Source organism: Excalfactoria chinensis, chromosome 12 (assembly GCF_039878825.1).
Source record: "Excalfactoria chinensis isolate bCotChi1 chromosome 12, bCotChi1.hap2, whole genome shotgun sequence".
Classification (NCBI taxonomy): Eukaryota; Metazoa; Chordata; class Aves; order Galliformes; family Phasianidae; genus Excalfactoria; species Excalfactoria chinensis.
In genome coordinates, this window is record NC_092836.1 from 9,301,660 (window position 1) to 9,316,619 (window position 14,960).

The 14,960-nt window shown below is 42.1% G+C and overlaps 2 protein-coding genes across 3 annotated transcripts; one reads left to right on the forward strand and one right to left on the reverse strand.

The window, feature by feature from the left end:
* Nucleotides 1–1,732: 1,732 nt before the first annotated feature.
* LSM3 (LSM3 homolog, U6 small nuclear RNA and mRNA degradation associated) lies at nucleotides 1,733–4,034 on the reverse strand. Its single transcript, XM_072347458.1, has 4 exons — nucleotides 3,916–4,034; nucleotides 3,508–3,618; nucleotides 2,432–2,527; nucleotides 1,733–2,121 (listed from the first exon to the last, which is right to left on the reverse strand). Exons 1-4 carry the CDS (start codon nucleotides 3,934–3,936, stop codon nucleotides 2,041–2,043), a joined length of 309 nt encoding a protein of 102 aa, XP_072203559.1. The 5' UTR covers nucleotides 3,937–4,034; the 3' UTR covers nucleotides 1,733–2,040.
* Nucleotides 3,927–14,941, forward strand: XPC (XPC complex subunit, DNA damage recognition and repair factor). 2 transcript variants are annotated; one of them, XR_011905129.1, is made up of 16 exons: nucleotides 3,927–4,123; nucleotides 4,343–4,541; nucleotides 5,408–5,541; nucleotides 5,833–5,956; nucleotides 6,051–6,135; nucleotides 6,618–6,775; nucleotides 6,965–7,085; nucleotides 8,433–8,522; nucleotides 8,947–9,882; nucleotides 10,357–10,517; nucleotides 10,766–10,847; nucleotides 11,259–11,393; nucleotides 11,852–12,021; nucleotides 12,300–12,423; nucleotides 12,859–12,948; nucleotides 13,619–14,936. XR_011905129.1 is itself a non-coding variant. In XM_072347457.1 (16 exons), the coding sequence occupies exons 1-16, from the start codon at nucleotides 4,021–4,023 to the stop codon at nucleotides 13,823–13,825; spliced, it is 2,889 nt and encodes a 962-aa protein (XP_072203558.1). In that variant the 5' UTR covers nucleotides 3,927–4,020; the 3' UTR covers nucleotides 13,826–14,941. The 2 variants fall into 2 exon arrangements, 1 of the variants encoding a protein (XP_072203558.1); XM_072347457.1 differs by having other exon boundaries at nucleotides 12,330–12,423; nucleotides 13,619–14,941.
* The last annotated feature ends 19 nt before the right edge of the window (nucleotides 14,942–14,960 follow it).

Below are 14,960 nucleotides of genomic sequence, written 5' to 3' on the forward strand. Positions count from 1 at the left end.
TGCAAACATTCTAGCTTTCTAGAATGCAGTGCAAGAAATCCACATATGATAAAATATTTAAAAGGCTGTGTTCACTATTAACGCTAATTATCAGCAACAGCATCAGATACCACTCCCTTGAGCTCTGCTGAGAGGGACCTGGGCGTCCTGGTGGATGACAGGTTGGCCATGAGCCAGCAGTGTGCCCTTGTAGCCAAAAAGGCCAATGGCATACTGGGGTGCATTAAAAAGAGCGTAGCCAGCAGGTCGAGGGGGGTGATCCTCCCCCTCTACTCTGCCCTGGTGAGGCCTCATCTGGAATACTGTGTCCAGTTCTGGGCTCCCCAGTACAAAAAAGACAGGGATCTCTTAGAAAGAGTCCAGCGGAGGGCCACAAAGATGGTGAAGGGCCTGGAGCATCTCCCCTACGAGGAGAGACTTAGGGAACTGGGTCTGTTTAGCCTTGAGAAAAGAAGGCTGAGAGGGGACTTGATCCAGGTTTATAAATACCTGAAGTGTGGGAGCCATAGTGGCGAGGCTGGTCTGTTTTCAGTAGTGTGTGGGGACAGGACTAAGAGAAATGGGCTGAAACTTCAGCATAGGAAGTTAGTTCCGAACGAATGTGCGCAAGAACTTCTTTACAGTGATGGTGACGGAGCACTGGAACAGGCTGCCCAGGGAGGTGGTGGAGTCTCCTTCTCTGGAAATATTCAAGACCCGCCTAGATGCCCACCTGTGCGACATGGCGTAGGGAGCTGCTTTGGCAGGGGGGTTGGACTCAATGATCTCTAGAGGTCCCTTCCAACCCCTACAATTCTGTGATTCTGTGATTCCTTTGAGCTATCCTAATGCTAGAGGGCACTTGTGAGAACAAAGGACACCTAAAGGCCAGAGTTTGAAGGGTATCTATTTTATTGCCAAAATAAGTTATTACTTTAAAAAAAAAAAAAAGTCACCTTGCATTTCTCACCCTTGCCACAAGTTAGACATGGTTAAGATAGGAAGATTTTAACTGTAGGACAGTGTCGAAGCAAGCTGCTTTTGATGATTAAATATGCCTAAGAACCCAGGCAAGTTCATAAAGCCATGTGTTGAGGTATGTCAAGAAATGCCCAAGTCTATGTCTATAATATGCCTTTCAAACATACTCGTAAAACATTCCATAGCTATTCCAAGTAAAGCATTCATTCCCCTTCCGGTGTGAGAATAAAGTGCAAACAGGAAGGCCTGAGAAACTACATATTAAAAATAGCAGTGTACAAGGCTCTTGTGCACCCACTGATAACCAGGAAGCATCTTTGGCATTCTACAGAATTTAATATGTTCAAGAACTGGAAATGGCTACAAATGGTGGCAAATGAATGCATAAAACAGGTAGCTCAATTTGTTTCCTACACATGGTATTGCTAGGCTTTGCTCTGCTAACAAAGCTGCAAGAGAAGTATCTGAAAATGCTGTGAAAATTCTATTCTATCAATGTATTTTAAGTAGGACACACAATTTCCCTCCTACGAGGATATGTTTACAGAATTTGAACACAGAAAAACCATAAATTAGTACACCATAGACCAACATAGTGTTGCCCTCCTCCAAAACATCAATCTGGAAAACTTCAGTAGGGACGAAAATCAAAACACCATACAAGTCACTGCTTTCTCAGGAAGCAAAGCCACATATCACAACTTAATACAGCAGTAGCACTATAGAAGTTCATTAAAATCATCTTTTCAACAAAAACATAACACATCAAATCTGAAAGGTAAACCAAATTTATTTAAAACAAACAAAAAAAGACACTGCTATTCCCAAGATCGAAAAAACACGGTTCTTTTACTTATGTCACACACAGCTCATTTACAGCAGTTACATTAATTAGGGGAAAATGAGGTTGTTTTTACACTGCTTCAGCTGACATGTACTTTCTGCAAGAAAAACTCATTCCTCTTCCACAAGGAATAGGCAAAAACATTCTATTAAAATATGTATGCAATTTTGAGACATGATCAAAACAAATCGTCCAAGAGCCTGAAACCTTCCAAGAAGGTTCAATCCTTGGTTGCTTCAGCCAACCCTCAGTGGGGGAGCTACAAGCACAACGCCGTCACCTCTGACAAAGAGCATCGGAATATTCCTTTTGGTAGACTATGAAGAAGCAAAGAAAAGATTACATTTACAAAAGAGAAGTACACAGAACACATCTGTTAAGCACATGACAAAATTCAATCCTAACAAAACACCAACAAACATCAGCTCAAACATGCAACTTCCTGTCCTGCTGAAGATATCAAAATCAACAAGCACCTGGACGTCCTTTGTGCTTTCATAACAATTTGCCTAAAACACCTGCTAGACCTTAGTCCAAAACGTGTAGTTATCAACACATTATTTTGACAACATGACAATCTAGACTGAGAGAAGTTTTCTATGGAGGTAAATACACTGAAGCTCTTACTTTATAAATCTCTTCATATGTTTCTTCGTCAATCTCTATTGTTGTTACAGTTTCTTCCACATCACCCAGAATCATATTTAAGTGCTGATCATATGCCTGTAGGAACAAAGTTCATTACTTCTTCCAAAATTCAAGCACAATCTCATTAAAACCACAATTCTAACAAGACACTCAAACAAAATTATTTTAACCTGATTTGGGCCAAAATGTATCATGTGTGGACATGATTTATCAGCTGTAACTTTAACTATGAAGGCCAACAGACCCATGCAGTACTCCACAGCATAAAGAAGGCTCTTATATTTGCTGAAACTCTCCTTCTGAAGCGCATGAACAAATTCTCATAGGTGGGCACACTTATTCTTGTCATTAGCATTAATCCAACTGAATATTATTTGCTATCAGCCCAGATTTCTGGGACTGATTGCCTATAGCTATGAAAGCTGTAACTCAAACAATACAAACATTTTAATTAAGCACGTGTTCCAAACACCCTACAAAAGGAACTCAGGAATTATGCCAGTGCATCACAGATCTGTCCTCACCTTTTTGTTCTCAAATGTATCTGAGGCCCAGTTAACACATGGGTAACTGATTCTCTTCCTCAGCACAGCACCACGTTCCCAAAGGATAACATGACCAAACAGAAAACAACAGTTTGTCTCACTAAGAAACATCATTCTCAAAAGAAAACAAAGAACAAATGAAGTTCGGAGAGAATCCAGCTGAGTACACATCCCAGCAGTCCTTGGGTTTGCCCTACAAGACAGTTGCTTGATACACCTATTTCCATCTTAATAGAGTTGAGAGTCATTTACAAGATGATGCCTGCATCGTTATTACTTATTCCACAGACACGGAAACAAAAGCCAAAATCAAGGGAACAAATCACTTGGAATCATTTAGAAGACAACAGACAAGGAGAAACAAAATGCAGCTTTTGAATCTCTGGCAGAACACTGCACAAACCAAGTGTTGCTGTTGTGCAAACTACAGCAACATAACAAATGGTTGCACATAACAGCACAGCCTGCTGCCTGGTTGGGCCGGGGCAGCATTCTGGAATTGGCACTCACATGCAGCCTGCCTCTGAGCTCTCTGTCATTCCTCATCTTCACGTAGATCCTCTCATCCAGACTGAGCCTGATGAGGTCGAGGGGCTCCTCGACGGTATTTGTTGTCTGTTGCTGAAAACAAAACCGAAACAACCAGTTATTCAAGCACGAGCGGCCTACAAACTCCTTCACTCCTCAGTTTGCGAGCAGGCATTCTGAAACCCTCCCTCAAGTCCCAGTGTCCACACAGAAGCAGACAGCCTGCATGGCGCAAACCAACTCGGCAATGGGCCGGCAGCACGGCATACAGCAAAGCGAAGGCACACGGACATGACACCAGCCCACCAGCTCTCTCCTCAGGCCCTCACCACGCTGCCAGAATGGCCGCAGCAGCGCCGCTCGCCCTAAGAAAAGCAGGGAGCCACTCACCTGGTCCACCTCGTCCGCCATCTTTCAAACCGCTTCTCGCGCTCTCTCGCGATACTTTATGACCCGGCCTCTTCCCCTCGGAGGGGGCGGGGCGTGCTCGCCGCTATGGCGAGGAAGCGCAAAGCGTCGGTCTCGCAGGCGCCTGCCGGCAAAAGGCGGCCTGGAGGAGCGGGAGTACGGCGGGACGGTGTGGACGAACGTGAGGAGGGTGAGTATGGGAGGCCCGGCTTCTGGGGCTGCAGCGGCTCTGCTTCGGGGGAGGCTGTCGGTCAGCTTGGAGTTCAGCGGCCCCATGTGACGGACCGGGCCGGGCCAGGGCTGGAAGCGCGCTGAGTCGTTCAGCGCTGGAGCCTGCGGAGGTATCGCTTCGGGTATCCGTAGGGATGAGGTCGTGTCCTTGGAGAAAACTTCTTTCTTTTCGATGCAGGTGATTTTGTAGAGGAAAAACCCATTGCAAAGAAGAGCAGAGCTGGAGTTGCAGCTAGGAAGAAGGAGGAAGACAGTGATGCTGGAATTGCCAAGTTAGCAGATAAACCTTCAAAACAAAAAGGGGTAAAACGGCAAGTAAGAGAAAATGAGAGAGATCCTAAAAATAAAGGGGCTCATCACAAAGAGAAAACATGCAGGTAAGCTTAGCTGTTGTTCATTGTGATGACTGCAGAGCTGCTCTCTGTACCTCACTGTGGGTTGGATGCTGTGGTTGCTGTGTAGGGCCCATTGCTGTACATGTTCACATGAAGGGGTTACGTTAAGCTGGCAGGCCAGTTTAGTTTGTGACACACAGCTGTACAGAAGTGCTGCCTCACTGATGGCAGGATTGGTCTCAGGAAGGCATGGGAAGTCTAATATCTGTCTACATGTCATTAGTCTACATGGGAAGCAAATATCTGAGCCTTTTCAATCAGTATCGTAATTGAAAGATAGCATTTCATTTATTTTTACATAAGAATAGGGAGGTTTTATGGCCTCTAGCATGAACAGAAACATCGCTGTGAGATATATTGTCTTCCTGTGGAGATCTCTATGGGGAGTGTATTAATGAGAAGATAAAGCTGCTTGGTCTCATTTCACTGGCCAACCAAATCGTTGGGTGTTAGTGTAGTGAAACACGAGCATTTCCAATCCCAGTACATTATGAGGTCTCAGTAAAGACAAATGAGTCAATGAACACATACAAACTGTTAGGAAAGATGGGTCATTTTCTTTTTAAGTTCAGTCATCTTCATTCAAACAGCCTGTTAGAACCAGGACCGGTGTATGGACTGAAATGTTGTTGTTCAACAAGCCTGTAATTATTCATGACAAAGACTGCTCACTTTACAGGCACACACACGGTTCAGTTGTCAAATACTTAAAACCTGTACATCTGTTGTTACTGATGCAGAGATGGTGCTTCATTTATTTCCTCATTTTTGTTTTCTTTCCCTTCCATTTTGAAATGAACAAACCCCTGCACTTCCTGATGCTAAAACCATTCTTGTAATTTTAATAGTGACTCACTGAAGGCCCCTCAGAAGGAGGTAAAGTTGAAGAGAGAATCTCCTATTAAAAAAGAGATGGATGAAGACAACACTGATGATGATGATGATGATGATGAAAGTGAAGATGAATGGGAGGATGTGGAAGGTAACAACTGCATGCCTATGTTAGTTGTAAACATCTTCGTATGCAACAGGTCCTTTTCTAATTTGCTTTTTGAGCCATTCCTCATTTTATATACTTCACATACTTAAGAGTATGTTTCATGTGCACATCTGTATTATAGTCTCTTATCTCGCAACACTTTGGAATAGCTCCAAAGTAGGAAAGAAACATACAACTACTGTTTTGAAGGTAGTGCTTTGAATTTGACTATTTGTTGCTGTATTATTCATTGTTCATGCAATATCTAGTAACATTCTGTTTGTTTTTTCCCAGAACTCCAGGAGCCTCTCATAGATAAATTAGAAGAAGGTGCTGCTCATCCAGCAGTTGTGCTGCCGAGCAATCCTGTTGAGATAGAGATTGAAACCCCAGAACAACTTAAGAAGAGACAGAGAAGGTAAAAACAGAAGGCAGTAGAGAGCAGCTCAGGAATTTAGGAAGGCAGATACACAGGAAACCATAACATCCTTCTATTTTCTAATCTTATGCAGAGAGAAAAGGAAAGCTGAGTTTGAGACTTATGTTCGGAGAATGATTAAACGTTTCACTAAGGAAGTTCGTGAGGACACACATAAGGTACTGGTCAAAAAGAAAAGATTGTGCTTGAGATTTCTGAACTGATATGTAATGAAAAAGAAAGTAGGTTCTGAATAAAATAATTTGGGGCCGTGGCTAGAAGTGAAAAAGTAACAAGGTTGTATTCCTGACAGATGCTCATTAGCCTTCTCCTCAACTGTAACTTAGAATCGTCAGTCACTGAATTAGTAAACATCTAAATGAAAGCAGATTTAAGTAGGGTATATATTTCTCTATGGTGTGCATCTGCTTGTTCTACTTGGGTTAAACCGTCGGATCTAGAACAGGAGACACAGACAGGCACTGCAAGGCTTTACTGCCTTGGGACACTGGTCAGTCCTGTGCCCATCCTTTTTGTGCTTGGGAGGTTTCGTTGTTGCCTATCAAAAGGAGCAGTAGAGGCATCCTGGTCATCACCATGGACAGTAGTTCCAGCAAAGAACATCTCTTGTGAACTCACTATAGAAACTTTTTTCTCTCAGGTTCACCTCTTGTGTTTATTAGCAAATGGTTTCTATAGGAACAGGATCTGCAGCCAGCCAGATCTTCATGCAATTGGTCTATCCATCATCCCCATACACTTCACAAAAGTTCCTGCAAGCCAAGTGGATCTTCTCTACATTTCCAACTTGGTGAAATGGTAATATACTCTCTCCTAGTCCTACTGTCACATAGAATATAGGGACAGGGGTACATGTAATTACAGTTCTTCACTGATTGTTTTGATTTTAAACACAAGAGTGTTTTTTGTGAAGAAGGAAAGGATGAACTATGAAGTTTAAGACTACATTCATGACAACAGACAATAAATGGATATCTCACCTTTCAGGTTTGTTGGAACCTTCACTGTCAATGATGAGCTTTCCACTGAAAAAGGAGAGCCCCTTCAGTCGACCTTGGAGAGGCGCTTTGCCATCTGTGCTGCACGAGATGATGAAGAGTTGGTTCATGTAAGTGACTGGGAAGTGCAGGGTTGGTTGCTGAATTTGGATGCTGGATCCTTGCGAACAAAGTGGTGTTTAAGGGATTAATTTGGAGAAACAAGTTGGTGAGTTAGGCGATTCCTTGTTCTTTTTTCTTTTGTAGTTTTATATGGAATCCTGTGATTAAATTATTCAGTTTGAACTATATTAACTGAAACTTCTTGTTGGTACCACTGCATGGTTTATCTTGTTCTGTGGATGGCTTTGCATAGTGCACAGAACGACTTGTTTATAAGTATGCTGTGGCTTCTTCATATTGCTTTTTAGTCAAGGAAAAGCAGTTTATAGGTTTCTCCTGCAGTACTAATCTAAGTAAGAAAATTCTTGGATTTACATGCAGCCAGAGAAACTCTTTACAGATCTTTGAGTTAGAAGGCTAGTAGTTGGTTATTATCAGAGTCACCACTGGATACCAACAGAGTTTAGTTCTGATTTAGTGCATCTTGAGGACAAGGTTTGGAAAGAAAACACTTAAGCTCTGCAGTCATTCTCTGGTGGAACTGGGTTAAGACAAGAAGCGGAGTCAGTTGCTTCGAGTTGTACAGAGATTTCGGTAAAACAATCGAGGGATGAAGAAACAGAGGAGATAAAATTGACAGAACATTTGAAAGAGCTGCTGCTTTGCAGGTGCATGGCTTGCAGCTCTGCCCTGTTGCTGATATACTGGGATGTTGCAGCTTCTGTGCTGCAGAATAGGAAGTGGTTTTTGTGATGTCTTTGCAACCGTGCTGTGTAAATACAAAATGCTACCTCCTGCGGCAAGAGGTAAAGACAATGCAAGCCTTGCTTAGACACTTACTAATGGCAGCTTCTTTTAAGTCCCATGCAGGAAAGCAGGTGGCAGTTCACAGCTACTAGCCACTCAGTTGGGACTGTAATGACATTCTCTGAATAGCTGGTGTTTCTTCTGGGTTCAGTTGACAGTATGGCCTTGGCTATCTTTGGGAGGGAGGATTTAGAGAAATCTTACTCAGTTTGCTACAAGAATGAGAGGAAAGCAGAGGATAGATGGGATCTGGGTGAGTCATTTAGCCTCTTCAGGCTTTGGATCTTCTATGAGTTCACAGCTGGACCTCTGTCACTGTTATAATATAAGTAAGAGTGAGGGAAGACAGTACAGTGCTTTGATGCTATAGCATCTGGGCTACATATCTATGTCAGTGTCTACAGCACTGAGTAAAAGACAGGAATGAAAATGGTTTCTGACAGAACCCAGGATGTGAAAGAGTTTCAAGGGTTTTTTTTCATACACCTTAAAAAAAACAACAACAACAGAAACCAAAACACTGAACATTTTATTTTTATCTTTTGCAGATATTTTTAATTATTCTCAGAGCTCTGCAGCTGCTGTGTCGCCTCGTGCTGTCCTTACAGCCCATTCCTCTCAAGGAGACAAAGGCAAAGGTAGTTTCTGTTTGGTGTGTAAAATTCCCTCATTGGTTGCTCCCCAAAAGGAGTGAGAAAGCTTTCTAGCTGCTGTAACTTGAGGTGGATCACTTACTGCATGAAGCACTGTTATGACAGTGTTTTCTGTCTATATAGCAGCAGATGCAAATCCAAACCACCTCCTAGTGTGTATGTTTAAGCAAAGACTTCTCATGATTTGGTTGCTTTAAATTTCTTTAAAACTTTCACAGCAAACACTGCTGGAGTACACCTCTCTTCAGTCATTTGCCTGAAGTTTTCAAGTCCCCAAGATAAGCAAATTGACCGTGTGGCCGGTCAGTCTTTGGTCTTTATTTACCTTATGCTGACCTCAGTCTTTTTTTTCCTTCTTTTTTTCATATTCTTATGCATGGTAAAAGTGACCTGGCCTCTTTCTTTGCAGGAAAAAAGCAAATTCAAGAAGCAGTCGCTCAGCAGTACATCTGAGGGGCAGGAGAGCTCAGGCACAACACCCAAAGTTGTGGCAAAAAAATGCCCCTGCAAAAAAGCCAAACAGGATGAGAAGTCATCAGGGAGTGAAGAAGACAACGAGGAGTCAAAGCAAACAAAAAGTGCTGAGACCAAAAGGACACACAAGTCAAAACTGACAACAGGCAACAAGGAACAGAAGGAAACTGGAAATGAGGACAGTGGTTTAGGGGAAAAAGATGTGCCGGTCAGGCCCAAGAACAATCGCCGGAGACGAGTGGCCTCCAAAGTGTGTTACAAAGAAGAGAGTGGAAGTGATGAAGGCAGTGTTTCTGACTTTGAGATTTCAGGAGAGGAAAGTGATATCTCTGATGAGGACTTTGAAACGGTCTCTAAAAAGCGGAGAAGCTCACAAGGTGTCCAGAAATCAAAGGTAATGGCTATAAAGAGCCCCAAAAGTGAGACTTCAGAATCAAAGCTATCCAGAAATTCTGTGGGAGTTGAGCCAAGTCCTGCAAAAAGCACAGCTCCAACCTTGCCTCATACACAGAGAAAGAGAAACAAAATAATTTCTAGTGATGAGGATGATGGGCAGCAGATGGTACAGAAAGTGGCTGGCACAGACCAGTGGCTAGAGGTTTTCCTTGAACGTGAGGACAGGTGGGTGTGTGTAGACTGCATTCATGGCATTGTTGGCCAGCCCCAGCAGTGCTTTGCATATGCCACAAAGCCACTTTCCTACATTGTGGGATTTGACAATGATGGGAGCGTCAAGGATGTGACACAAAGATATGACCCAGTGTGGATGACCACGACAAGGAAGAAACGTGTGGACCCTGACTGGTGGGAAGACACACTGCAGCCATATAGAAGTCCCTTTGTGGACAGAGACAAGAAGGAGGAAACTGAGGTAAATGATAATAAGTTATGTTGGACATTTAATAACATAGGTCCAGTCCCTGGATTCCCATTCAGGCAAAAATCATAAGGAATGGTTCCACGAGGAAGGAGTTTTGTATTTGAGCTTGAAATATTCAGAATGAGTAAGTTTTAAAGGGAATATACAATGATAAGATTAAAGTAGTAATCAAATGGAGGCTGTTTAACCTGCACAGCAAAAGCACTGGGCAGCCCACATTGGAAACTTAATGATATGGTTTCTGTACAGCCTGATGTTCCTCTTGGTCAGATTCTTTAAGATATATAGATGCGGGTGCTCAGCTAATTGTCTATCTGCAACAAGAATGCTTTGGTCCCTTGGTTCATCTGATTATTTTCCTAATATTTTTTCCCATTAATCCAGACTATAATCATTCTTATATTCCTTAAAAGGCTAGTGCAAGGTAGCTGTGAAATAACTCTCTTTTTTGCATAATTCCTACAGTTTCAGGTTAAGCTTCAAGATCAGCCTCTACCAACAGCAATTGGAGAGTACAAAAACCACCCTCTGTATGCACTGAAGAGGCATCTCTTGAAATACCAGGCCATCTATCCTGAGTCAGCTGTTATCCTAGGGTACTGCAGGGGAGAGGCTGTTTACTCGAGGTGAGTGCTGGACACAGTTATCTGTGATCTTTGTAACAAATTAAAGCTAGTTTGTGTGTCAACCACAGCAGTATTTGCAGCAGGCTCAGGCCATATGCACAGACAGCATGAGACATTCAGCTACTCAGACAGAATTTGCATACCACTTAGGTACACTTTTTGGTTTTATTTTTGTAACCATTCCTAGCACGTGAATAACGGTCTGGAAGTCTCTGATGCAACTCTTTGCTTTCTTTTGGTCTTTTTAGAGACTGTGTACACACGCTCCACTCCAAGGACACCTGGCTTAAGCAGGCTCGAGTGGTGAGGATTGGAGAAGTGCCTTATAAAGTAAGTGGGTTTGGCTTCCTCCTGTGCAACATCTGCTCTCTGAAGTTCAAGCTTAGCTTTGTTTGTTGTTGTTTGTTTTATTTATTGTCTTCTTTCTGTCAGCAGGTGTGGGTTTCTTGCTTTCATGTGGTAGCTGTGCTGTGATTCCATTCACCCACTGTGTCTATACCCCAAGGGTATTTTGCAGAACTGCACCCTTTCCATCTTCCTCAGAAGCATCCTATGACTTTCACTTAAAGTGGGACTCTAGCTCCCTAGTGCACAGTAGCTGTGTGTTATCATTTATAAGGGATAAATACCGAAGACAGGAAGTAGGCATTATTTCTTTTCCAGAGTCTTCTCCTTTGCTGTCTGAAATCACTAACAGCTTGTTTCTGTGCTGTTCCACGTTTGATCATTGTGTTTGCACAGATGGTGAAGGGCTATTCCAACCAGGCGAGGAAGGCACGCCTTGCAGAGCCTGCAAAACGGGACAAAGCGGACCTGGCGCTGTTTGGTCGCTGGCAGACAGAAGAGTATCAGCCACCCATAGCAGTGGATGGAAAGGTAGCCAGGAAAGCAGAAGGCTGGTGTTAAGGAAACTGTTTCTTACGAAGCTGTGGGCTTTATTTTTTGAGAATTGCACGTTTTAAAGGTGAGATCAGTCAATAATATCTGGATTCAGGCTTAAGAATTCTGAGGTAAATAAACCCAGGAGGGCACGGTGAAAATGTCATTGATGCCTTTTATTCCTAAGTCCAATTTTCTAATCTATCTAATTTCCAACTTCATCTTTGTTTTGCTAGTTCTCAGCATTACAGCCAGAGTAACAAGGCTGGGTCAGAGAACATTAGGAGGCAACCATGCAGTTAAAATTTAGCTTGTGCCTTGTGTGGATACTAATAGAATACCAGAGTAGAATGCAGCAGGCCAGAAAGAGGGGAGAGACCTTGAATTGCAGCAAATTTCAGCCTCTCTCCAGAAGGCAGGAATGTCCTCACTTCTCTTTCATTTTGCAATACCAGGTTCCTCGGAATGAATATGGAAACGTCTATCTCTTCCTGCCCTCTATGTTACCTGTTGGTTGTGTGCAGCTTAGACTCCCCAACCTGAACAGATTGGCACGGAAGTTGGACATTGACTGTGCTCAAGCTGTCACTGGATTTGACTTCCATGGTGGCTACTCACACGCAGTGTATGTAAAGGTGCTTTGTTTAAGGTGATGAATGTTGATGTTGTGTAGAAGTTGTGTACTCTGTGCACATCCTCCTTCTCTTTTGAGCTACCTGTGGTAGCAGCATCAGTGGCCCTAGCATGCAGAAGTGACTTTATATGCTCAATGGGTCTGCACTTGGGGGGTGGAATAGGTGATAAATTACATCTTTACACCCTACTGAACAAGTATCCCATTCTGTCAGCAGCTGTTTGTTGTTGGGGTCAGCAGGCATTTGCTCCCTTTCTTTTTTCTTCTAGTAGCTGATGGGATTCTGTTCTCCTTCTTAGTACTGATGGCTATGTGGTCTGTGAAGAATATAAAGAAGTGCTCATTGCTGCCTGGGAGAACGAACAAGCAGAAATAGAAAAGAAGGAGAAGGAGGTGAGAATTATTTTTGCAGCCACCTTATTACTGCTTAATTCAATTTAAGCTGTAGACAATCAAAGGAAGGCTGCATATGTAACAGAACTCTGTGATGGAGAGAGGCCAAGTTGCATTCCCCAAATGCTTCACCTGGGGCTTTCTGTTTGCACTGCAGTGCAAACAAGTGTGCAGCAATCTCTGAAGTAGAGTGTAATTTCAGATAGTTAGGAATTGGAAAGTGACAGTAATTCATATAATTAGCAGGCACGTTGTCACACTGTATTCCTAAGAATCCTACCAGTCTATAATCTAATGTGACACACTGAAGTTGTTGGTATGTTGTTGAGTTGTGGTTCTTTTTTTTTTCAGCTCCGTTTTAAAGGCTTTAAACTTCTATCTGCTGTGAATATCATTACACTGGAACTTGTATTTTTTTTCTCTTTTCAATAACAGAAGCGTGAGAAGAGAGCTCTGGGAAACTGGAAGTTGCTGACAAAAGGACTTCTCATTAGAGAGAGACTGAAGCAACGCTTCTCCATCAAGGTATTCTGCATCTCTGTGCTTTTGTTTTCTGTACCAAGAGAATTTTTTCCTAGTATTTCCAATGTGTTATTTCTCCACAACAAGAGCACAGATTTTTTTTTTAAGCAATTACGTTCAGAAGCTTTTTCTTTCCTCTTAACATTTGACTAGCAACTAAAAAAGCAACTAAAAAAAGCCTACACCAGAAAACCAACACAGTTGTGTCCATGAAAGATTAATTATCGCTTAAAAAGAGACTAGCATTTGCCCAAAGGAGCATCGTTTGTAAATTGCTCTTCTATTTTCATATACCTCCCTTCCTGGATCTTTTCTTCCAAGGCAAGGATATAGCTAAGAAGGTCAATGGGCTGCTTTTTTCCTTTTCTTATGAAATCAGATGGTTTAGTTCTTAATCTTTTCCTTACTGAGAAAGGTGAAAAGCACAACCTTTTAAAAGCTTCTTTATTTTTATTCATCTCAGGCCAAAAATACTTAGCTTGCTGTTGAAAGAGTGCTTGACATCCATAAATAGAAACACACTGCTTTGGGTAAGAAGCCCAAACCAGAGCATCCAACTTCTGTAATATCATTGAATCACTGTGATAGAAAATGAGCCTTTTTAGAAAAGAGTAGCTATAAATGATTATTAAGAGCTCTTCTTCCACTTTCATGCCTGTTTGTTTTTTTCCAGGCTGAGCCATCAGCATCTGAGACAGAGAAAGGAGCAGGATTCTCCTCTGATGAAGAAGGCCCAAGTTCAGGGACTGCAGGAGGAGATGTAGAAATTTCTTGGCCCCGAAATCGCCAGGCAGAGAAGCAGAAAGAGAAGACAACCAGAAAAAGCAAGCGAGAAAAGAAGGAAGAAGCAGCACAGTTATTTCCTTTTGAGAAACTGTGATAAGTACAAGCATTTCTTTGCTTTCTCCCAAAGCAAGAACAGAACCTCACAACAAAAGTATCCAATGCCAGTTAAAGACTTAGTCTTCTGTTCATTTGCATTTCTGAGCTATCAGGGATCAACCTATTTCAGCACCAAGAATCTCTTGTTATTGTGGGTAATTAAGTTCATCTGTTTATCCTTGAACTCAGGAGAAGCAGAAGTGCAGCTGTACTTTCCAAGATCACCGTCTGTACACAGCTGGGCTTTTTTGCACTCCTCTGTATCACTCAACACAGTCACAAATGCATTCTGAGGCACTTCTTCCATTAGCACTGCCTCTTCCCAATTTTTTCCATACTGTTTTTTTTTCCCTAATTGCCCAGAACTGAAGTATGCAGCTGCTATTTAATAGTCCATGGTCAGCTAGTCAAGAGACTACTACATCCTTGTTTTAATTCTACCTTATCCTAATCAGTAGAGATCCAGTCTCACCATCACAGAGGGGGAAAATAACTCATGTGGTAACACCTTGTGTGGAGTGCAGCATGCAGTCGAGACTTGGATGAACCAGAAAACTTCCATGCTGAAGACTACGTGTGCCTTTTGTTCAAACTCAACTTTGGCTTTTCATTCTGCAGTCTTCAGATATCTTGTGCATTAGAAAGAAGCAGCCCTGTCTTCACTGCAAGCTTAACATTAAATATGCCATCTTAAATCGACCAAAAATATGCACATTTGTTTCAGTTTTATCAAGACTATTTAGTTTGATTCTGGAACCCAACGTGAAGATCTGGGCCAAGTATTGTTGTCAGAAATGAAAGTCAGTGAAACTCAGCTTTTGTAAATGTTATCCAGTACCTAAACAAGTGAAAGCTGCTAGGAGATGAATGTTAAGTCTATACAAGCTCTTCCTGAAGTTTGCAATAGAAATGTTGTTTTGTCTTTTGCTCTATTTTTAAAAAGAAACTACACCATCTCTTTAAAGATAGAGGTGAATCCAGTCTACTTGTTGCTGAATACTGTACAGAGAAAGGCTTTAAATGCAAGAAAATGGCTTTCATTTAACTATCTCAAAGATATATATATTTTTGTACCGTATTTGTAGAACAAAATAAAGTAATTAATGCTCCTCTCTTCTGGCAGCAGCTCATTT

Excerpts from the sequence above, each read along its gene's own strand:
- LSM3 (XM_072347458.1), bottom strand. The coding sequence starts at position 3,936 with ATGGCGGACGAGGTGGACCAG. Across the intron at positions 3,619-3,915 it reads TGGCGGACGAGGTGGACCAG|CAACAGACAACAAATACCGT; the intron begins GTGAGTGGCTCC and ends TTTTGTTTTCAG. Across the intron at positions 2,528-3,507 it reads AGCTCAGAGGCAGGCTGCAT|GCATATGATCAGCACTTAAA; the intron begins GTGAGTGCCAAT and ends TTGTTCCTACAG.
- XPC (XM_072347457.1), top strand. The coding sequence starts at position 4,021 with ATGGCGAGGAAGCGCAAAGCGTCGGTCTCGCAGGCGCCTGCCGGCAAA. Across the intron at positions 6,776-6,964 it reads ATTTCCAACTTGGTGAAATG|GTTTGTTGGAACCTTCACTG; the intron begins GTAATATACTCT and ends CTCACCTTTCAG. Across the intron at positions 9,883-10,356 it reads ACAAGAAGGAGGAAACTGAG|TTTCAGGTTAAGCTTCAAGA; the intron begins GTAAATGATAAT and ends TAATTCCTACAG.